The sequence below is a fragment of the Mugil cephalus genome, chromosome 18, assembly GCF_022458985.1.
Source record: "Mugil cephalus isolate CIBA_MC_2020 chromosome 18, CIBA_Mcephalus_1.1, whole genome shotgun sequence".
In the NCBI taxonomy this organism is placed as follows: domain Eukaryota; kingdom Metazoa; phylum Chordata; class Actinopteri; order Mugiliformes; family Mugilidae; genus Mugil; species Mugil cephalus.
The window spans coordinates 6021929-6045418 of NC_061787.1; the positions used below are offsets into that span (position 1 = coordinate 6021929).

The 23490-nt window shown below is 43.3% G+C and overlaps 1 protein-coding gene across 2 annotated transcripts in view; it reads right to left on the bottom strand.

Annotated features, from left to right (window-relative positions):
- The window catches only part of prex2 (phosphatidylinositol-3,4,5-trisphosphate-dependent Rac exchange factor 2), a 94315-nt gene that overhangs the window by 63330 nt on the left and 7495 nt on the right, over nt 1-23490 (bottom strand). Inside the window, exons 2-10 of one of the 2 annotated variants that reach the window (XM_047567874.1) lie at nt 15398-15469; nt 13894-14016; nt 12382-12486; nt 9835-9936; nt 8771-8932; nt 6034-6167; nt 4988-5091; nt 2094-2243; nt 483-624 (exon numbers count right to left, since the gene is read on the bottom strand). In XM_047567874.1, the coding sequence (XP_047423830.1) occupies nt 483-624; nt 2094-2243; nt 4988-5091; nt 6034-6167; nt 8771-8932; nt 9835-9936; nt 12382-12486; nt 13894-14016; nt 15398-15469 (1094 nt within the window). Of the gene's footprint in view, nt 1-482; nt 625-2093; nt 2244-4987; nt 5092-6033; nt 6168-6348; nt 7343-8770; nt 8933-9834; nt 9937-12381; nt 12487-13893; nt 14017-15397; nt 15470-23490 lie in introns of those variants that run through there. The other variant, XM_047567875.1, reaches the window with a different exon arrangement.

Genomic DNA, 23490 nt, shown 5'->3' on the forward strand with positions numbered 1-23490 from the left:
CTAAATCTGTCTGGATTTGATTTTCCCATGACTGAGGCAGCAGATATACACAACACGGAGCCTCCTGAACAAAAAAAACAGAGCCACCGCTTTCTTCCTCCCCCAGCTGTCTATAGAAATACTCGCCAATTCAAGAATGAAAGCTCGGGTGAAGAAACGCGTCTTTATTACACAAGTCATCTGTGTAATCCGCACTTCAAAACTGTACAAGCCCCCCCACTACCTGCTTTAAATTAAACACAAAGAGCTGCAAATCTCTGAAGGATCAACGCACTGAATGTAGATACTTCAAAAGTTCACGGCACAGTCATCCACTTTGGCACTCCTCCTTCCTCCTTCCTCCTTCCCTCGCAGTTCCAGAGCTTACACTGACTGTGACAGAAAACCGCAAGGTCTGAAAACACAACTGTTTTCTCACCGGATGAGGCAAAAAAGTGTCAAGATCAGCAGCGGGGTTGTGGGGATTGGGTGGAGTGTCTTACCTTCCCAGGAAGCACTTGGGGAAGGTGGTGAGCTTGCGTTTCCGGTCCTTAATGAGGTTACCCTTGGTCATGAGGTGGTAGAGCTTCTCACCCTTCTCTGACACCATCACCCACGTATCCTGCTCCATGCCGAGCGTCAGGCCTAAGGGGGCAAATAACTTCTCAATATCACGGGATCACTAGACTAAACGCGACATTAGCTGGAGAAGGTTAATGTCTCCTAATTTAGCATGATAATTATCAGTGTCTGGGTTAATGGTCTTAGGCAGGGTTGATGTTAATGGCATTATGGAAAGTTTATTGTGTGCAAATATCTGAAAAAAATAAACTGTGTCGTCCACGTGTTTTCTGCTTGAACAACTTAAAATGTCTTTAAGTTTTAAGACGACTACAGGTGAATAGGGTAAAAATTTTAAGTAATATAAATCATCATGAAAGTTCTCCAGATTATTTACATAAATACAATATTTTTTTGTATTTTCTGTGAATTTATATTTAAACATGCAAATGAGGAGTTATCTACCTAATATATGCTCTAATTTGCAGGTATTTACAGAAGGACTTTTTGATATCTCTTTTTATCACTCCATACATCACAAAATACTGTCAACAGTTCAAAAAATACATATTTTTGCCATGTTTTTAGGAGTAAAATGTTATATACATCAGGCTCTAAATGATATATGAAAAAATCCCCTCTGGAAATACCTGCAGAATGTAGTTAGGAATAAATCTGGAAGGATTGGTTTGTGTAAGTGCTACTGAAGTGTAGATTTCAGGCTCAGAGTAGCAGAAAAACTCATTTTGAGAAAACAGCCATTAAAGTTTTACATTACAAAATCCTGTATATTTTTATTGGAAACCAAAACCAAATCTACTCTACTACGGATGAACTCAGCTGAGTCTGACGTCCCCTCTCCTCTCCTTCACGTTTCTTTTCTTTGACTTTTCTTGCTAATTTGAGCTGTAATTTTCTTCTTAGAGAAGACTTCACGGCATTTTTAAATGTCCCTGGCAGATAAACATAAAAATATCTGGTCACGTGACGCGTTTGAACGAACCACGTTGTCAGAAGTCGACACCAACCAATGAGAGTGCGAGTTAAGCTTCGGATTGGCCTTTCTACTTTCATGAATGGTTCCCAATACAAAGGATATGACAATATTTGGACCTGACAGACTTCTGCAGGAGAAAAAGAGCTTCACAACAGTAGCTCATATGCTGGGGAAGAGATGAGCATAGAAAAGTAAATTGGAGGTGCAACACTGTTAAAGTGTAGTGAAATGAACACCTAAATGTGCATTTTTTACAACTAGTTTCATAGAAGACATGTTAATGAAGCAAAATAGCAAAAAAAACTCAAAACTGATCAGTGGGTGAAAAAACTGCTTTCACCTACCGCATCTCATCTTAAACACAAATCCCACATCTTAATTACATCTAACTCTGATTCAATTAGTTTTTTATTGATCGTTTGTAGTAATCTTGCAAAACACAACATATAATCTTTGTCGGTTAATTTAACGCACATGTTAAGAAAATGGAAAAGGGAAATTAGTTCCCCCGACTGAACCCCAGCCCAGATTCCTATAAACCAAACTGTCTTCTTACTTTTCCTCCGCTCCCTCTCTTTCATGATGGCCTCCAGCCACTCCTGCTTCTCCTCTGGCGTTTTGGCCATGCAGACGAACCACTTGTTCTTGGCCGTGTTGTGGATCTTCCAGCCGTTGTTCACTATGTTCCCGCTGCTGTGGTAGTCGGCTGCGAGGCGGAGGAGGAGGAGGAAGAGGAGAGCACACACAGACAGAGGCGGTCATGACTCCACTAGTTTTTATAAAATTCTTTCTTTTTTTGCGAGGGGTGAAACAACTCGATTTTTGGCTTTTTTGACCCGTTTACGCTCGGAGTGCGTCTCCATGTTCGAAGGAGAGGGCTATCAATCGGTGGACGTGCTGATCGTGACACTGTAAACAGAGTTATTGGGAGGTCGGGTCACAGTAAATAAGGGTAACCGCATTAAACACAGCTGTGACATGAGGCAAGAATCCAGTAATTTGAGTTGGAGAAATCGAAACAGGAAGTTGATGAGAATAGACAACATGTTCTGATGAATGTTTCATACATACTGACTTTTAGTCCAAACATTGACCTCATGAACATTGGTTCATTTTCAACTAAACAAATAAATAAATAAAACACAAGCTCATTTCTACGGAAGAGTATTGGGGCCACCCATGACAACAACAACAAAAAAAAAATTAGAGGAGGCAGAAAAAAGAGAAAAAAGAGAAAAAAGTTGAAATTTTGAGAAAAAAGTCAAAATATAAATTTGAGGGAAAAGTTGGAATTTCGAAAAGAAAGACGATAATTCGCGAAAAAAGTTTAAAGTAGACCTTTAAACCGGCGGTACCATACGTATAGGTACTGCCGGTTTAAAGGTCTACATTCTACTTTTGACTTATTTCCCAGAATTGTGGCTTTTTTTCTGGGAATTTTGACTTTTTTTCTCAACATTTCAACTTTTTTCTTAAAGTGCATGATGAAAAACAAATCTACCTCCTCTAATTTTTTTTTCTATTGGGTGGCCCTCATACTAAATATACTAATAAGCTAACGTTAGCTAGCATGTCAAATAGCCAGAGTAAATAAGCCTGTCAAGTAGTACGTCAACTGAGCATGTAGCTACTTAAGACACCAAGGCAACCAGGACAACTGCAAATGACTACCCTGACTAATTTAAAAAAAAAAAAAAAAGAAAAGAACTTGCTTCAAGATGGTTTTCAGATTGGAGGTGGAGTCTTTGGATGCTCTGACCACATTATTTTTGATCGCACATAGCACAACTGGATGTTAACAGTGTAAAGGTTTTTGGTTGCATGTTCAATACTCTGGCTTCTGGGAGATGCACTAAGTTTCTTATTTCTTTTTTTATGTATTTAGAGAGAGAATAAATCTGTCAATTACAGCAATGTAGCTTCCACATAATTTTACTAAATACGTAGAAATTTAGACAGTGACAGACTAAATTGCACTTTAGTTTGATCCAGCATCTAAATTCACAACAAACTCAAGTTTTAACAGACTTGTAGTTGACATTTAACAAAAAATTACTAAATTTAAAAAATGACAAAAATGACATGGTGAATTTGTTTATGTTGTATATCTTTACTTTATTGTTTTGACATATTTCTGTTGCAAATATTCAACATGAATTAAGATGAATAAAGATGTACTATCTTTTAGTCCAGTGGTCTTCAACGTTTTTCAGACCAAGGATCCCCAAACTGATGGAGAGATTAAGTAGGGACCCGCTACCTACTATATGTGTTCTATATTAAGCTTGTTAAAAAAAGTTTAAAAAAATGTCAGATCAACCAAAGATTGTGCAGTACCACTGCGAACCCCTAGGGGTTGCAGACCCCCTGTTGAAGACCTATTTTTTAGTCCAAACACTGGCCTCAGGTCCATGTTACCAAGGTGTAAATCTGTCCCTCATAGTCGTTCTAATGAGTGGTTCATTGATTCCTCTTTAATGAGATAAATGAGGGGACACACGCGCGGGAAAAAGGGACGATCCATCAGAATTATATAACGCATAGAGGCCATAGAATACTCACAGACCTGATGACCTCTCAGCATCCACTACCCACGCTCATAACATAAAGATGTAAGGAATGTCAAAACCTCCACCAAATGGAAGTGAACTCTTGACCGCTCACTGAATCTCCATCATTATTTTCATTTCTTAAAGGAACATTTCAAATGCCTCCAGAGCTGACCTCAGATTTTATCCTTTTAAGGGTGTAACAAAAAAGCAAAGCATTACAATCATCAATTACAATTATGTCTAAAAGCATATACAGTGTGGTGTCCTTTATATGGAACCCCTCGTGGGCGTGCTTCGACCTCAGGCAGCAAGTGTGCGCCTGGGAAGCAGCCGTGGCACTTTCATTACGTAGGAATCCGAGTTAAAAAACTCCTGTTGCGCTGGATTTTTAGATTGAGATCTCCCCGTCTGTGGTGCAGAACACCCACAAGTTGCTGCGCTACCGCCTGCCTCGCGTGTTTATCCTCCCACTCCCGCTCCAGACCCAAACCCATCCGTCTCTCACCAAAAACACCCAATATTACTGCCCATCTACGCCCGCTGGAAAGGAAATGATGGCTTCTACAAATATAAATGATAATCAGCGGCTATGTGAGGCCAAGAGACACAAGTGTACGGGTTCGCCACGGACCAGCAGCAGCAGCACATGTAACTATAGATGTCTGAAGAATGTTTATAGGTAAATCTTATTTTTCCATCAGCGATCCAAGTATAAAAAAAAAAAAAAAAAAAAAAATCACACAGCTGGGCGCCAGCTCATGCCAAGCTGTCAGCTTTCCTTCCTATGTAGCTATTACGGCGTATTTTTCGACCGCCAAAGATCACTGAAATAAAAAATAAAAAAATTAAGAAAATAAAAGTGTAGAAGGGGAGGCAGCCCAAAATAAATACCGCTCACCTGTTCCGTCGTCCACGTTTTCCACCTCCATCACCTCGGTGTTGATTCTTCCTCTGAACAGGTAGCGAGGACCCTCGGTGGACGTTTTGCTGTTTTTTAAACGCCTTCAACACAAAGGAGGAAGCACACAGATCTGATTTAGAGTGGGTACACTGCAAAAAAAGGAATTTCAAAAAAGCAAAAAAATACTCTTTTCAAACAAATACAATTTACACTTTGCTCAGAGGCAAGAACTTTGTGCTTATTTTAAGACTTTTTGTCAAGCAAAACGAAAAGAAACAGAACGCAAGATGATTGAATATAAGAATATTTTACTTTTTTCTAGTAACACTGTTTTTGCAGTGCACTGAATTTAGGGGTCAGCACATTTTTAGTTTCTTTCTTCCCTTCTCTTTATTTCAGCCAGCAATCGGATGTGCTTTTAGAGTACAACCTGCTGTCCCGCTGTATGCAGCGCACGTACAGCAGCTGGTCAAAATAAAGGCAGCCAAAAACACACACATACACACACATGCGTGCACACACACAATGGACATAGCGGAACTGTATCAGTAGCTCAGTGTGAGCTGGAGCAAAGTAGCTCTTATGCAGAACCGCTTATTCATCAAGTGTTCTCCCTGCACAGGACACACAGTACCTGGCAATCAGCGAGAGTTTCCTGATTCATCTTGTACTGGACATAATAAATGTTACGTTATTGACTGTTTTTCCACAGGAAATTCAATTTCTACTTGGAAAACTACATGTCTCGAGAAATGCGAGTTATAGTAATGCCCCCCCCCCAGCTGTGTGCACCTTCTCTGTTTTATTTTTGTTTTATTTATTTTTTTGTGTTACCAACTTTTCCCATAATGCATTGCTCCTTGCAGCAAAGCAACTGGCACCGTGAATTATTTATAAAGCCTGTGGTCACCAAGAGTACAGACGAAAAGGCAAACTGGAAAATTAGCATTAACAATATTTTCATTCCCTCTTGTGAAAAAAACACAAACACACACACAAATGAGAATTTAAATTTGTCTGCTGCTCATGACAGGGCGAGATACCTATTTTTCTTCTTGCAATAGACCAGAAGCTTGTCAAACAAGAAGAAAATCCTCTCTTGTATGTTCCCAGCCGAGATCTTCAGCAGCACGCCCTGCATTAGCATCTCTGTGCACGTATCCGTGATATTGGAGCCCTGGAAATGGACACGGAGGCAAAAGGTCAAAGACAAACGGGGCAGAAATTGCACATGACAGGATGCGGGCGACGTACACGTACAACCTGCGATATGTAACGTGCGTTATATATTTACGGCAGAAAGCGTCAAAAAAACACGCCGCCGCAAATTATTCCTATACACGTTTCTATTCAGATACCCGAGCGGGAGGAGGGATTACAGCGCCCAGCCTTTCCTGTTCCCTCTCTCAGGGGTCTGTGAAAACACTCTCTGCTTCCTCGGAGCAGATTGCTGTGGGACCTTAAAACGCGCCGCCGTTAATAGCGTCTATAGAACAACATCCCGTCCAGTCGAGCTGTGTGTTGCGCTGTCGCTCCCGGTCACCATATTGGTCGGGGTTCCTGCTGCAAGTGATAAAGTGTTCTGTCTTTCCCCCCGTACCTTGCCTGCTCTGGGAATTTATGTACCACGTTTGATCAGCCCTCCAGAGCTAAAAATAACCTCCATGCGCACAGAGGCGGAAAATGTGCTAAGTATTTCCTCCTGCTGGAGACATCAGCGGGCCAAGACCTATCCCCGCTTTTCCCCTCTTTCTCTCCTCGCCCTTTTTATTCTTCTTCCCCTCCCTTCCCTTCTGCTTCCCTTCCCCTACTCTGTTCCTATTTTATTCCTTCCTTCACACTTTTTTTTTTTTTTTTAAGCCTCTCACTCTTTCAGGGCCCATGACCAGATGTTAAAGTAATCTGCAGCCAACGTGTGAGCACCAGACGCAGAAAGGCCAGCTTGTCCTGGTCACTCGAAGAGGGCCAATCGCAACAACAACGCGCCGGCCCAGACTATAAAAGCTGCGTTTTCTAAAATGGAAGAACCAACACTTCCACTTTCATGTTTCTTTTTAAGAGAGCCCACCCAGTTTACTTTGCGCAGCCTTTTAACTTATCTTTTCCTTCGCAACAATTTCTTCATTTAATCCTGTTCCAACCCAAAGCTTTGCATAAGGGTGTATTCAGCCTACAACTTTAGCAGCCCTTTAAACGCTCAATCATCTGATTCATCAACATTTCAACCCTCTATTTTTATAGCCAGACAACGGCCAGACATAACAACTAGAGAACAGTGTAAAGACCTGGGAATGACAAAGCAGGATATGCCATTAATTAAGGGAAAAGTATACTAGACAAGTCTACACTCAGCTCTGAAGTGGTTTCTACCAATCATGTGGAGAGATGAGAGAAGTTTTGAAGCTACAGAGGCCAAATCAAGCAGAGCCGACGACTCAAGTAGATTTTAAGAATACAAAATTAAACAAGAGAACGGAATAAGAAGTGGAAACTACTACCCTTTCGGTCTAAAATTAACGTTTCCTAACGAAACGCTGACACTTGCAACACTAACCAACTGGCAATCACCAGCTTGACAAATAGCTGGAGGTGGTCGCCATGGTGACCACCGCGGGCCATCGCCCCGTCTCTCCCACGCGAGGTGAACCTGCCAGGATGCCCCGGGGGTGGCCAGCAGTGGAGCAGGTCAACGCTAACAAGCAATCATCCTGTGCAGAGAAGCGGGAATGGGAGGAAAAAAAAAAAAAAAAAAGAACACTCCTCATCCCTCCGTCATTCCTAAAGCAACCCACGCAGAAAAACAAGATGCAGCCATCGCTCGGTTCCCTCTCTATTTTCCTCTCTCCGTCTTGGTTCCATCTCATTTGGAGCTGCAGAGCCTGGTGCGCAGCAGTCGGAGGATCCAGCTCCAGAATGAGCTAATGTTTACAATTAATAAAAGAGCTGAGGGGAAACCGCAGAGCGGCTACAGCCAGGAGTGCGTCGGGTACAAGATGTCACCCCACCCAGCACTAAGCCTCATGCTGATTGCACTATTCTTAGGGGTTATTTTCTGTGTATTTTAAATGAATCACATTTAAATAGAACGCGTCTCAATCTATTTATGGGCTGTTTATACGCACACGGATTAAAGAAGGGATTTTTTTTGTCATAAACACTAAAAATCTGCCCTGGTAATACTTAATCAACGCTGTTGTTGCCTTTGACTCTAAAACAACACACACAGAGGAAAAACAAGAACATCCCCGTTACATGCGAGGAAGTCTTATCGTGCTCTGTTAAGTTACGGCCTCCACCTAACGCAGAGGCTGCGTCAACACTGACTCTTTGTCTCCACGTGTTCAGGAAGCCTTAAGGCCCTCTTTACACAAAGCCAGGTCAATTACATCCCGGCAATTTGCGTTTGAAATACGACCACTGACCCGCTTGTTAAGGCATCCTTGAACCCGAGGAGAAAATCCGAAGCCAGTCCGACACACCAACGCAGCGCAATCTACCTGATGATGATCGGATTGGTCACCCCGAAGCGTGACGGCTTTAATTACAGTCTCATTCGGGGCAGGAAAGAATCTGGCCATTGTGAATACGAGTCATTGTTCCCCAAGAGCACAGGAGAGCTTAAAGGGCTACAAAAGTCGTGCCACTTGGAATTCTTGTTGCGCAGCATTAAGTGGCTTTAAATAAGTCATGACTTTCAGCTTTGGCGGGGAAAGCTCGGTTGCAGGTGACGAAAAAGAAGTAAAAAAAAAAAAGCTGGAACAGTTAAAAGTTGTGGCCCACCTCCCAGCCCTCGATGTGGGACTGCCACTCCTCTAAGATCTCCAGCTTCTCCATCTGTCTCTTGGCTTCGTTGATGCTGGAGCACACAGCCTTCATCACCTGCAGAGACTCCTGCACCAGCACGTAGTCGTTGTGCTTCTTAGGGGTCCTCTTCAGCAGCTCCTGGGGACGGAAAGGTCACACATCCACATATCAATTCGCGCATTTGTTCTGGGAAGCATGTTCACTCTGACACAGCGGGAATCTGTCTGAAAAATCTCTGTGCGGAACATTAATAACTTAGCAAGAAAAATAGATTGCGTTTCCTACCCAGTTCACTTTCCACCCCGATCAGTTTAGTGGTTAAAACTCTGCAAATGTCTGCATGCTACAATCTACCAGAAGCGATGGCAATCTCCGCGTCCATAGCCCCGAACACGGTTTTTCAGCACGTCAGCTACTATGAGGCTGATTTACACCCCTCCGAATATATCTGCAGCCCCTGATGGCTATCTGTGTCGCTCCACAGGAGAGGAGGAGACCCTGGCAGCTGGAAGACTTCAAATGGCAGAGCATCAGATTACCCCCCTTATTATTATTATTATTATAACAACTCTGTGCACATGCACGTGGCTGTTTAGAGAGCGCCCGGGTGAATTAATAGATGGCAGCGTGATAAATGAGTCGGGACGGCTCAGATCGGCGACTCAAACGCGCCTTTGAAAATGTGTTTCATTGCACTCGAGTTTCACTTTGGAACATTTCAAAAAATCGAAGGTGCATTTATGCATGAGCCCGGTCAAAGAGACTGAACGAGCGGCCGGGCGGGAGCGGCGGTGGTGATAGGTCTTGTGTTATTCCTGCAAAGCCGCCGCGCCGGGGAACCGAAGCAGAGACGGGTCGAAATACGAGGCCGGTGTTTCATTAGCGAGGGGGAGGTTGATGTGAATGGGATGGGACAGCCCTAACTAATGACTAGGTGGCGGCGGACAAAAAGAGAAGAATTAGGAGCCCCCGCACAGGTGGCACATCGGTGTTGTGGTGTCTCCGTAACGCGTGTGCGGCATGCACGAGGACATACTCACTCTGAGCAGCAACGGGTACTTGCAGATTCTCTGAATAGGAGCCACCAGATAACCCTCCAGTGGGACTTCTGTGTTCTTTCTGCCTCCCAGCAACATGCAGTTCTGAGAGGAGAGGAGTGGAAAAAAAAAAAGAGAGGAGAGGATACGTTTTTGTTAGCAGACGCTAAGAACAACTGATTCTTGACTTTTCATCTCCAATTCCCTTAACAGGAATAAACTTTACTGCTTCCTCCGTGCGGAAATAAACAAATACTATTGTAAAATGCTGAATAAAAGCTGGCTCCCAACGTTTGCTTTTTGTTTAATGTGTTGTGGGGAAAGAAATGGACCAAAACATACACAGACGAGAAAGGAATCACAATTAATATCTATGCGTCAAACTATGTGCTAGCGCTAATGCAAAGACATGTAAGATTATATTTTTTCTCAAGATTTGGCACAAACTGTTAATAATATGTATGACAGATCCCCAAAAAGTTAAAACATGAGGATTTCGTTGGCGTTTACCACTGATACATGTGAACTGACCATGCTGCGCTAACATTTAACACTGGACCTATGTCACAGCAAACTGTTTTGAACTTTGACCTACTTGCTGCCATGCCCGGAGCAAAATATCTGCTGTGAAAGAAATTGACAAGTTCTGTTCCTATCCAACCAAAATGAACCCAAAGTGGTGCATTCGCTGACCAGTACATATCAAATGAGGTCCCTAGGCACGGCGTTAGCAGTGCTTATAGTCAAAGAATGATCGGTTGCATTAAGTGCACGATGATGTACCAGCATCACTAATGTGACCCCCATTAACACAGCTGTGTTTTCCTTATCGTAGCAGAAAAAAGGGTATATTAGCATTAATATTGGAAATGTATCTAAAATAAGTGATCCTTAATTAGCATGTGGTTGGTTGCAATTTAAAAAGTCAACTACTGTTGAACTTAGATGAGGTGCTGCTGCCACAGAGTGAACAATAATACAGACCCCTCCATGGCCTACGTTAGTGCAGCGTCACGATGTTAACTGGAGGCAAAACACAGGGAAGCTTGAGGCGAACACTGTCACTTCCAACCATGAAAATGTCGTCTCGTTGTACTTTTTGGTCCCCTCCGTGTCCTCCTTTAATCGAATTGTCCATTCAGCGAGTGAGAGTGTAGGGGTCGGTGAATGTAGTCCCATCGGTCAGAGTCAGCTTTTTGAAATAACACTCACGGCCTTGGAGTATATTCCCTAAAATATGCGTTTTCCTTGACCATTCTTGCCAGAACAGTCCATTTAAATATGTTACCCTTCACATTGTTCACAAACCGTGAAGGGGTCTATAGTGGTCACTGGGCCAAAGGTTTAGTGGAGGTTAGCGGAGATCCACACCCTGGTTGTTGCAAGGTCTGGGAGGTGACCCGAGGTGTATTAACTCAAGGCTGGGTGCAGTTTGGAGGGTAACACGAGACCCTAATGGCCCTGATGGAAGGCTGAGTCACAAAAAGGTCAATACGATAAAGACCCCGTTAAATCAGAGCCAATTAATATCTTTGGCTCCTGTGGCATCCTAGATTAAAGACATACACGAACTGTAAATTGCACCGAGATCTTTCTTGTCAGTCTTCTCTGTGTGAGAGTGTGCATGTGTGCGTTTATCTCCAACTCCATCAACTGCAGTCCAGGAAAAAGGTTATACGCTTCCCCACAGAACTGGCCAATCAATACAGCCTGCAGTCACACACTCTTCTGCAGATCTCAATTTCAAAGCACTCTCCTAATATAAAACATAACGGCTAATGGGACGCGTACAAACAGTCCAAGATTTTAATGAAAAAGTGTTAAGTATAAAAGGAGGGCCAACGGTTTTCAAGTGGAGAGCTGTGGAGAAATGGAGAAGAAAAAAAAAAAAAAAGACTCCCTGATTGTGAGCCAGGAGTGGTTTGTTCTAGCAACACGATGCTCCCCTGTGGAAGTGAAAGTTTCTAAGAGCGTCGGGACAGGAAGAGGGAGTCCGCCCACACGTGGGGCAGAGTCACATCAGCTGTCAGACACACTGGAACATAACGTACTGCGCTTTTACACTGTCCAGCTGCCCTGTGTGGGTGACTGTGTGTTTGTGTGTCTAAGTATGTTTTCATATCTGAGCGGTTCCCAGTTCTGATCACTTGTGAAACCCCTTCGATGTTGAATAGTGGCCCCTTCATGTGTGTTTCCACAATTTTTTAGCGTATCTTACAGATGTTCAAATACTTTGGCAGTGCAGGAGGTCATGTGTCTGTGTTTGATACCAAGGACTTACTGTTTTTAACCCTTTGACTTCCACGCTAAGAAATGCGATTAATCGCGATTAAATATCATTCATTATTAATCTATGTTAATAGCATGTACAAAATGAGAAATTAAGCATTTTATCGTCTACTACTCTAAAAAAAAAAGATCAACCATGCAGTTACAATTCTAGTCTAAGGGTTAAGACTTGAATGTATGTATTGCAGCGCTTCTTCCAGCATGCTTCAGTTGTCTGCATGTTACAAGTACAATATAAGGAGGTTTACAGCCCCTTCTCACCAGTAAACACGTCCTGACGCTCCTGATCTTGTTGAGCTCCAGCAGCAGCCTCTGGGCCTTCTCGTGATTCCCGCAGTATTCATCATAAATCTGAAAACGGCTCCTCTGCAAGGAGGCAGAAAAAAGTCAAGGTGAGACGCATGCAGGGGACATAAAAGGAACAAATTACAGACAGAAAGCAGGAGAAAGAGGGTCAAATGGAAAAAAGAGGAGGCATCTAGAAAATAAATTAAGCCACACAGGGCGATGCAGACGACGGGAAAATGGAACAAAAAATGCAGGCAAAACAGCCCACAGAGCAGACGTATGAATACGAAGATTCATTGCGTACGAATTCTTTCCGACACACATCACGAAATATACATATTGCATGTGTGTGTGTGTGTGTGTGGAAGTTGTTTTGCGATCATATCCTGTCATCTGCCTTGCAGCCATATGACCGACAACTTTCCTCCAAAGCCATTCATGTGACATTCATCCTCCATTGTCTTTGAAGGGGCCAGCAGTGGGACCAGACCACACAGCTTCTAAATCACTCACTACAAAGTCACGGCAGAGCAGCAGAAATAGTACAACAGACAAAGCTGATGATGTGAAGAGACGTGCTTGCAAAAACACAACTTTAAGAATAGCTCTACAAAGGTATGTGACCCAAAAAACTAAGACTAATTTTTAGCCTTTGGGTTGATTTCACTGTATTCCAGGAGGAACGGAGGAATGGATATCTGAACCCAAGCGCAGGTCTCAATCACAGAGGGATTTTCATTTAAGCAGAGCAATCCAGCTGGCTTACTTTTTTGGTGTTTCTGTAGTGAAGTGCAATTGCGTAATTCTTTCTTGGAACTTTCATATCATGGCAAAATCGCTGCATGCAGGGAAACTTTGAAAAAAAAGGCCGCAGAATGAGGGGAAGCGTGTCTAATTTGTTTATGTTATCTCTATGGATTCACATGACCGCTCACGGCTGAATTATGGTCATGAGTTTTCAGTTTTGGTCTGAAGTGTTTCCCACTTACTCTGTGAGGTCATCCCATAGTAAGGCCCAACCACACCAATGCGTCTGCCGCTCACCTGTTCTAACAGCAGCCCGCCACGGCCGACGGAAAAGTTGCCTTGAGCCCAACGGGAGGAGGGTAAGATTTATTAGACTTTGAAACCTATTATATGCCAGCGCGCCCCAAGGCTCAGCATCAAAGAAACGTGATATATAGCGGTGGAGGGCAATATATCAAAGCCTTATGAAGCATGTCACACATGTGCACCCTCCCATCGTGTCTATTCCAGAGAGATGAATTGATAACATGTGGAGCAGCTTATCGTTTTCAGGAGCACGCATATTTGAGCTCCGATGAAGAGATTCTTTAGGCTCCTCCGAGCTCCAGTGAACCGAGGATTATTACGAGTGATCATTAGAAGCTCGGACAAGCAATTAAAGGCGATGAGACGACGTTCAGAGCTTGCAGGAAACGGGGAAGCATTCGCGAGGGGCGGTTTGGAGCATGTGTCGCTTACAAAGTGCAAGAAGCAGCGGCCGATTTCATGGTGAGCGTGGGGGTCAGGCTGCAGCAGCTCCTCCACCATGGTCAGGAAGTCTTTGTGCACGGCCAAGATCTCCTCAATGTTGGAGAATAAAACCTGGAAGAAAGAGAGAGGACACAAAGTGTTTTTCGCCAAATGTCGCTGCATTGGAAGGAGCAGATTGCCTGAATCAATACTTTGGCATACGCCGCCTTTTTTTGTGGTCAGCGCGCTGCTGCGACGGAATGTCTGAGGCCGCAGAATAAAGAGTGAGGTTTCTTTGTAACAAGCCGCTCTCGGGCACTCTTTGATATTTGGATTTCAAACATTATTAGAGATATTTTTTTTACGGAGAGGCTAAAAAAAGGAACATTTTTTAAGATCTGTTGAGCGGAAACTTGGCCTTGATGTGGTGTTGACTTCTGCCCTAATTTATGTCGTTTTTTTGTGGCGGTAATAAAGAACACAACAATGCGCTGTGTATAGAATGAAAGGCAGCAGAATTAAACCAAAGCCTGAAAAACCAGAAGTCTTTCATGAGCCTTTCATAGAATAGTGGTCAAATTTGAAGAGAGCGTGCACGTGACGTCACAGCTAGCCGAAGTCTCCATGGTTACAGCCACCCAGTGGCAAAAAGAAGAGTGACAGTTGAACATGGAGATTAGCAGCATTAGCTTAAATCATAGGTACGTTAGTACGTTAGTTACGACCAACAGTACGTTAACTATTTCCGTTCCAACAATAAGTAAGAATAAAATAATAAACAGAATATTTGCGATCACTACTCGTCATCCTTTTAACGTTATTACTTCTCAGTAAAGTACTTAGCATCTTTTATTTAGCTACATTTATCATAATTAAACGAGTTAAAGCTAACTTAAACTAAGTGAAACTGAGGCTAACCCATGTTTTCCAATCCATACTAGCTCGTATGGATAATTGTCGAGTCCAGTTGTCCTTAATTTGATCTGATAATCCACATTTTCCCGGTCGCGCTGTATTTATTATTGTACTGCTACATTTCACCATTTTTTTTATTTTGACACTCGGGGGGCGTGGCCCAAGGCGGCAGTGACGTCAATGCGTACTCTCTATTATGTACAGCATGTTCCCAAACAACACGTCAGAGGAGATACTCCAAAAACACGGGACATGCAGTAAATACCCACTGAATACGTGTTTACCTTCAAAAGTAAGCAGGCTCAGAGAAACACAGGGAGAGAGCATCCTTTATTATCCACCAGCCGGAAACCCTTTATAAATAGATTATATTTACAGCTGCTTCCTGGAGCGCCCACTACTTCTTTCTCCATTCAGCTATTTTAGCTTGAAAGAGCACAAATGAGTTTATTTAGTTCCCTATGCCGTTTCCTGACATATTCACAGATCGGGTTACTGAATGAAAATAAGGTTTTGCACGCCGTGTCAGAGCGAAAGGCAATTACCCCTCAGTGTTTTTCCAAATCTTAATTACACGGTCGCGGGGCGAGCCCCTCACCTTAACCGTTTCCTCCGTGATGTTCTTGTCCATTTTGGTGGCTGCGTACTGGTTGAGACGATGTAGGAACACCTGAGACGGAGCAGAAGCAGAGGGAAAGCAACAGTTAACACTTTTTGAACTGGCCCCCCCCTCAGATTAAATTACCTCCTGGCGTCTGATCGCTTGTACCTTAAACAGGCCCAACACAAGAGCAGATTCGAGGCTTTGTGTGCAGCTGCAACACTTTGGCTGCCACAGCAAATGGGTAACCCTCATAATGGACACCCGATCTATGCGAAACACAATCTTTGCGCTGGATGAGAACAGAAAAAGCCACAATAATTGCAGCAAACGGTATTTCAAAGGGGATGTTAAGTGTGAGCCGGAGAGGCCAACGGTGTGTGAGTTGAGACTGATGGAAAGCGCTCTTACTTCCTTCAGTCCCTCAGGACGCCGGTTCCCAGGCTGCTTCACTGCACAAACCCTCGACAACCCATTTAATGCTTCGGGGCACTTTATGAGAATGGCAAATTAAGATGGTGCGCTTCAAACGTTTTCTTAAATTCTGACTAAGGAGAAATTAGTCATTTTCCGAGCTCTGCCTGAGGGAGAGCATTTAAAGAAGAAGACCAGAAATAAAAAATCTTTATGTTTATGTGAGCAACGCTCCGGATACATCTTTGGGAGAAGCTCTGGAGAAAACAAACCGACTGTATCACACTTTGGGATTTTGATCGATGCCTTTACTGTAGGGAAGTTATGATGAAATCAAAAGCGAGGTGAAAGCAATCTAAACTTCGATAAAACATCAAGTACGTGAGAGATGAAATTCGGAACTTGATGTTAAACAACCGCCACACAATCCCTGATGTTCGCACTGCTGACGAATTCAAATGAGAGGAAGTTAAACAGCAGTAAAAAACAAATAAATAAATAAGCGTCCTTGGCAGAAAATCACAAAAATGCACTTGTGTGATGTTGGTTTTGTCTTACAAGCATTTGTTTTCATTATCCCCCGGCGCACAACTAACTTAATTTATGTTCTAAATGGCATAAAAGGCTGAAACCCGAGCTTGACACAGAACAAAGAATACTTGGGTTTTATTACGCCAAACTTGTGCAATAAAACACTGTAGTACGTGACGCAGGAGATAAACGGAGCGCAATGAAAGCAAGTGAGGTGAAGTAAAGAAGGTTGAACAGGCAGATTCATTCAAACTAGTGATGTTCGATATGACAAATCTGATACTTTGTGTAAATGCACCCTAATGTGTCTGGTAAACCTAAAAAATAAGTAGTGTATTTCAAATCATACTTTCTTTAAGAGTGCAAGACATCAGAGTATATTGAGGTAGTGGCCTCATTTACTATATAGCCGATTCATACAACAACAGAAAAACCAAACAAAAGGCCACAATCATACAAAATATGTGAAAATGCTGTATCGAAAAGAATTGACATCTTCATTTGAGAATCGATTCTCGAGCATAAAGACCTGGTATCAGAAGTATCAATATTTCAGTATCGATCCCCACATCACTAATAACAACACCGTTCAGAAGGCAGAATATCTGACATGCACACATTTATTTAACAGCCTGGCTCAGATCGCATTGCTCACACAAAGCCAATGCAACCTGACGGAGGCGGCAACAACACAACTCATTTCCTGTCGCAGAATGGCACAGACCAGCAACATCAGCTCCGTAAACACACAGGTTCATACGCCGCACCGAAAAGGCAGCGTGACGTCTCCACAGTTAACCTTAACCGTGGGCGTCCCTTTACCGCCCCACTGAGGGCCATAATGCCATCTGTCGCCCGGCGCAGGCCCGCAGCAGGCAAGCTTTGACCCGAGCAAGCTGACGAAATACAACCACAACGCCCCGTAAACAGGTTACTTTAATGTGCGGACAAGCCAAGAATTATTCCTCAACAAAAAAGATCTAAGCGAGCGCTTATAAGCTTATTGAAAAGCTTCACTTGATTAATTGCGAGCAGATGGAAAGGCGGCGGTGCTAAATCAGCGGCGAGAAGAAAGAAAATCTACATTTCAAGCTTAATTACAAAGCCAGTGTTCTGCTGACTTTTTGCAAGAAAACAAGTCGACATAAAAAAAAAAAAAAAATTAACTGAAATCTTCTTAATCACATTGTATTGACATCGAGCCGCACTTCAAAAGGAACTGTGTGAGCGAATGCATGAAACTAGGCTTGAGGTTGGAGGAGAAGGGGGCTTCAATAATCAGCCTCTTTGTTGTAGGCCAACTCCACGCTGATTACCATTCTGTAGCTGCCTTGCCTCGCAACTCCGCCGCTCACATGCATTAGCATCTGATTAGCAAGTCTAATATGTACAAACAAACTGAGCAGAATTCGACGGGCCATCGCGAAGGTCTGACAGGGCTTACAGTATGGGACTCGGGCTGAGCGAAAGCAGAGCGAATTTCCATGAAAACATCTGATGTGGACCGCAAGCATGGGCTCATTAGGGAGTCCATCACTTCCGTTTTAATAATGAAGCATCTATTCAGCAGGAAATAATCACTATATCTGCAAAGCACTAATTATGCTGTATATCTATAGCTAGAGGATACGGGACTCTGCTGCCAAACGCTGCACATGCTTATCAGATGTGGTTTAATGGTAAGCAGGGCCTCTGAATCTGATTGGATAAAGATTGTGTTATCGCTCAGAAGATAAGTGTGTTGGTTTTCGTTGGGCGGAATGTGCAGGTGTAAACTGAAAACATATTTGGATTTTAAAGGAAGTCTGCAACACCGAAAACACTCATCGGCAGTCTGAGCAATTCATCCGAGACATGATTTGTGCAATTCCTAGACTTCTGGATGGTTCAGATTTGATTTGTGGAAACGAACACGTCTCTTCCGCAGAGGCTGCCAAGACTGCCTTGTTGGTGTTGTTTGGAGTCCTAGTCCTGGAACGTGTCCACGGACAATGAATGGGAAGACTGGATTTATGGACACTGTAACAGTACCCAGGGTGGCGGTGAATGTAAACTCATTTCCAGGTCTTTAGTACCTAATGACACTGCATAAATGCACAGCTCGTTTGCAAATGCCCAAATCTGACATTTGTTTCATTCAAATCCAGTTTTTTAATTTGGCGTTAGTGGAACACATCCAGGATTGGTCTCTTGATTGAATCACGACGCAAAGCATCCTTTGAGTGGTTTAAAGCTTTTGGTGCAGTGTAGTATTGACAGTTCTGTCAAAGGGCACGGCAATTACTAGCTCACAACAAAATGAATTTAAGATGTTTTCTATGGTTGCTGCCAAATAAAAGACATGAAGATTAGTAACAGACTGCAGGCAAGTTTTTGGAGGAAAAACCTTTTCACCACCCTTCGGAGGTCACCATCTTTGTCCTCGCACATGGTAACGACCACAATTGAATTCCAGAGGGACACATTTAGTCCCCTAGGAGTGGATGTGCTTTCCATCAGGAATCCACCAGGTCTGAGCAATAGCAGCCACCGCCACTGAATCACAAGCAGACCTGAATGCACGTTGGAGCTCAACAGGGGCTGTTGATGACCCTGTGAACCGTAGATATGCCAGCATTTTTAATGGAGCATAAAATAATGAAGTCGAAGGAACAATGTGTTTATGAATATTCTCTGAGGTGAAAATGCTTTTGTAAAAATTAACACAACATTAAAGTTCCTGCTGCATTCTTACCACTGGAAATTCACAGTTGACTCAGATGTCCAAAATAGCATCCATTCACTATCAAACCACCAGGGGAGCGTACACATATAACTCATTTAAAGGATGTGAGTAAATGCTGACGTATTTATGGAAGCAAAACTCACTTTGCGCTGATTAGTCAACTCTGATGGGCAGACATGAGCCACGATGCAAGTTTTCCTTTTATGGTAGTTTTTAATAGTTAAACAAGAATTAATTTTGAGGGTCTTATTATTTTACTTATTCCTTTTTTAGAGTTTGAAACAGCATTTTCTTCTATCGTGTGTGATTGTGTCCTCCGTTTGGATTTTCTGTTGTCGTATTAGCTCGGCTATATAGTAAACGAGGCCACTACTTAAATATACTTCTGAGTTTACTGATTTCTTGTGAATACCAACCTGAATTTTACACGTATCAGAAAGGAAATCAGGGGTATCGAACATCAGTCGCTGTCATTGCTGCTGGTTAATGAGAGACATTGAGGGGGAGGGACAGACTTAATTATTAGAGACTATGTCATTGGTGCGCAATTAGTGTACACCCCCTGGTGCAAGATTTTTAAATCATCTTCCAGGCAGTGACAACACTACTTTTATGACACTTAAACTTAAATTTCCTCTCTACTCGCTGGACGTAAAGTACCAGCATTCAGTGGGGATAAAAATAAATAAATAAACCTCACAAAGTAATTTTGTTCCCTGAAGCCCAGGTATAATCACCTGGCCTGTCAGCGTGATAGCTGAGGAGGGGGCACTACACATTAAAACCCCATTTAAGGTTGCATTATTCCACAGCGTGATGAATAGTTTGGTCCAATCACCGCATGCGGGCCTACATGCCATTAATCAACAAAGGCTCACACGCTTCGGGGCGGCGAAGACGTGGTGGTGGGAAAGTATTGCTGCGCCGCCTCATGCAGTAATGCCCTGATTTGACTTGAAAAGGGGTGATAAAAACCCGACTTTACCATCATGTGGAAATTGGAATTTCAGAAAGTGATATCACCTTCCTGTGTGAGAGTTACTACGATGAGTGGCAGCTTGCTCGGTGACTACAGTTTGCTGAAACAGACTCTCCACCCCAAAAGCTGGACGGAAGAAAATTGAGCCCGGCATCCTCTGGTGTCATAATGGAAAAAGTGGCAAATAAACTGGGCAGAAGACCAATCTAGTTCATGACACTTTGTGAATGGAGGTTATGTAATGCTTCCAACCCAGCATCTCCATCTCCACCAGACTGGAAAGATACAATCAGCGGAAGACCGGCCACTCCCCCAGTATATGTTTATCTGTTAGTCAATGAAACAAGTGTATCGCAGCAGACCGAGTTTGGCAAAAACAGAGGGCACTTGCTTCCTCAAATATGTAAACCAGCAGTGATGTAACAGGGGGACAATGATGGACATTCTTGCGCTTCAAGAGCGTGTACGGTGAAATTGCCGAGCCAGTGCATGTGTCAAAAAGTGGCTACTACAGTGAATGTGAAGCAAGTGGACATAAAATAACTGCAGATCAGCACGTTGCACATCCACGCACCCAGCAGAAAGAGCCGGCTGCGATGGGAATACGTGGCCGGAAAGAGGAACGATCCCAAAACGGCAAAACAATGCAACAAGTTGCTTTGATTAGAAAAGCTGCAAAAGCTATCTAGCTGCTCCCACGCTGCAGAAATGTGTTTGAATGCAGTGCAAAGTTAGCCTCAAACATCTTCAAACATCTGTTTATGCATTCAAGCTAGAGCCGCTGGAGGAGTGGGCAGGAACACGGGGTGTGTTGGATGCTTTACATGCAAGGCAACGTTTCTAGGTCGGCTGCGGATCCATCGGCTGAACTGCAGGACACCGTGCTCTTGCTAAAATTAAAAGCAGTTACGACGAGTAAAAATATGCATGAATGCAATAACATCTGTGCGCGCAAGTTTTAGAAGGAGTGCTGAACCGGTGATGTGGGTTCTATTGCTCACTGTTGGAAAAAAGTCCAAAGGTCCAAAGGAGTTCACTGGAAGCAGCCACAAGTACAAACTGTCACTCTGAAAGAGCAAATAGGCCTTTTTTTAGAGCCTATTAGGGAACATGGCACTTTTGTCCTGTTGCAATTCACTAATTTGCTGCTGTTGTCATGACGGGTCGCTCGGTAAACAAATATAAACATCCTGTATACACAATCTGTTTCCTACTTTATACCAAAAAAAAAAAAAAAAAGAAGAACAAGATTTATAGGGACATCTCAACACGCTTGAATGGGTAATCAGTCTATCGCAGTCCGCCATCTGTGAAGGAATCCTCTCTTGTCAACAAATAAAAGGCAGGAGACAAAGGCCATTCAAAGCCGGAGACGGACGCACAAACAGCAGCTTCCACGAGACAAACCCCGACGGAGTGAATTACAACACCGCGAAGATTTGCCCATTGGCAGCGTGTCTGTACTGTTATTTGTCATGCAACTTTCACCCCCAGCAGTATTAAGTAAAGCGGAGGGATAAAGGACGGCAGGTAACAGGTGTGCGAGCGGTGCGGTGCCCTCGGGCAAGCTCGGAGCACCTGTAGGGAGAGGGCGAGGTAAAAAAAAAAGGGAGAAGGCAGACAGAATAAAGAGACAGAGCGGAAGAACGGGGCGAAAGGAAAAATAAGAAAGAAAGAGAACCTTGTTTGGCCATCTTCTTAATGTGGCAACTCTGTGGGGACTGTACTTCCTGCACAGAGGAACTACTTTTAAACCGGAATTCAACATTACAGGCTTAAATTTGCCTCCTACACACACACACACACCTTACGCACACAAATTCCTGGCATAAAAATGAACTTCCCCTAAGTACTGACCAGAGACACACAGTCACACTGGGAGACATCCGAAAAGAGAGAAAAGGCTCTTTGTAAAGACTCCCTCCCATATAAGGCCGGGCTCCTCCCGGCTTCCAGCCTCAACAGGTCCTGGTGACACCTCCGAGAGTCTACCTAAGCTTCCCTTCTCATTAGTGCCTAGTTCTCCCCAGACTACAGTGTTTCTCTCCACTGGGAATGTATACAGGAAACAGACACTATAAATACAGCAGGGAATGTTAATACGTCCATCTCGGGAATGGCTATTAAGGCTCTAATTAACAAACAAGAACATAGAAAGTAGTCTTTGAAGGGTCTTCTGGTGAACAAAAGTCCGTCTGTCTGTGCATTCAGACCCTACGGGAGAGTATTAGGGCCACCCATGAGGAAATAAAAAAATCATTGGTCCAGCTCGTTAGGCTGATTATTCCTCATATTTTTTGGAAGATGATCATTTTTTATATTTTATTCCAACCGCTATCCATATCGTCTTTTTGTCATGATGGCAATCTGTGGGATTATTTGTAGATGTGCTCGTACAGAGAGTCTTATGGAAGAGTCTTAGGGCTATCCATTAGTAAAACAATTAGACAAGATGAGAAAAAAGTCAAAATTTCGAGAAAAAAAGTCAAAATTTCAGGAAGAAAAAGGGATTTTTTTTCTCAAAATTTCAACCTTTTTCCCTTGAAATTTTGACTTGATTGAAAAACTCTACCTCCTCTAATTTTTTTACTCATGGGTGGCCCTAATACTCTTTTGTAAGACTCTCTGTACGAGCACATCTACAAATAATTCCATAGATGTCAAAAAGACAATATGGATAATGGTTGGAATAAAATGTAAATGTAAAAAAATTATTGTCTTATAAAAAATGCGAGGAATAATCAGCTAAACGATCATTGTGCTTTGAACTCCACTCTCTGATGTTATAGCTGTACTTTCACTGACCCCGGCACCTAATGCATTCATAAACAGCTGGAATAAAGCAATTTATGTGATGAATACATCTGCGTTCAACGTCTGCGCCCGACTCCTATGGTGAAACGAGTACATGAGCATGAAACGACGCATGCACCTGACGGGCTGTGGATCTGTTCAATTTCACCCATCGCGGTGCTGAAAGTGGGAAGAGTCTTTAACATACAAGAAAGATCTTTTGAATTGTGAAATTGGATATTAGGTGGGGAAAATAGCCTCCAGTAGATGAGAGTTAGTCTTCAGAGACCATGACCTCAATCTCCGGGAGCAGCCGTGCAAACCCTCGCCCACTGATTGCACCGGCAAACTGTATTGATCCCCAAGACAGTTGTCAGTCTCCCGGTGTGTGGCGCATTCCCAAGCATGACCGTCACACACTGGATTGTTGAGAGCTTTCAAACCGGCTACACTCCCCCCCTGACATCGTTTGCAGCGGGGCTGCCAGGATAAAAACCTGCAGCATCAGCCTGGGTTCGCCAACGGAGAACCGAACAACTGCCCTGCCAGTCCCCCTCCCCGACACCCATCCTCTTCAACCGTTGAGTGTGTGCCCACCCGTACAAATACCCCCTCCTGCCAGGGTTCTGCTCTCCATAGCCCCCCTTT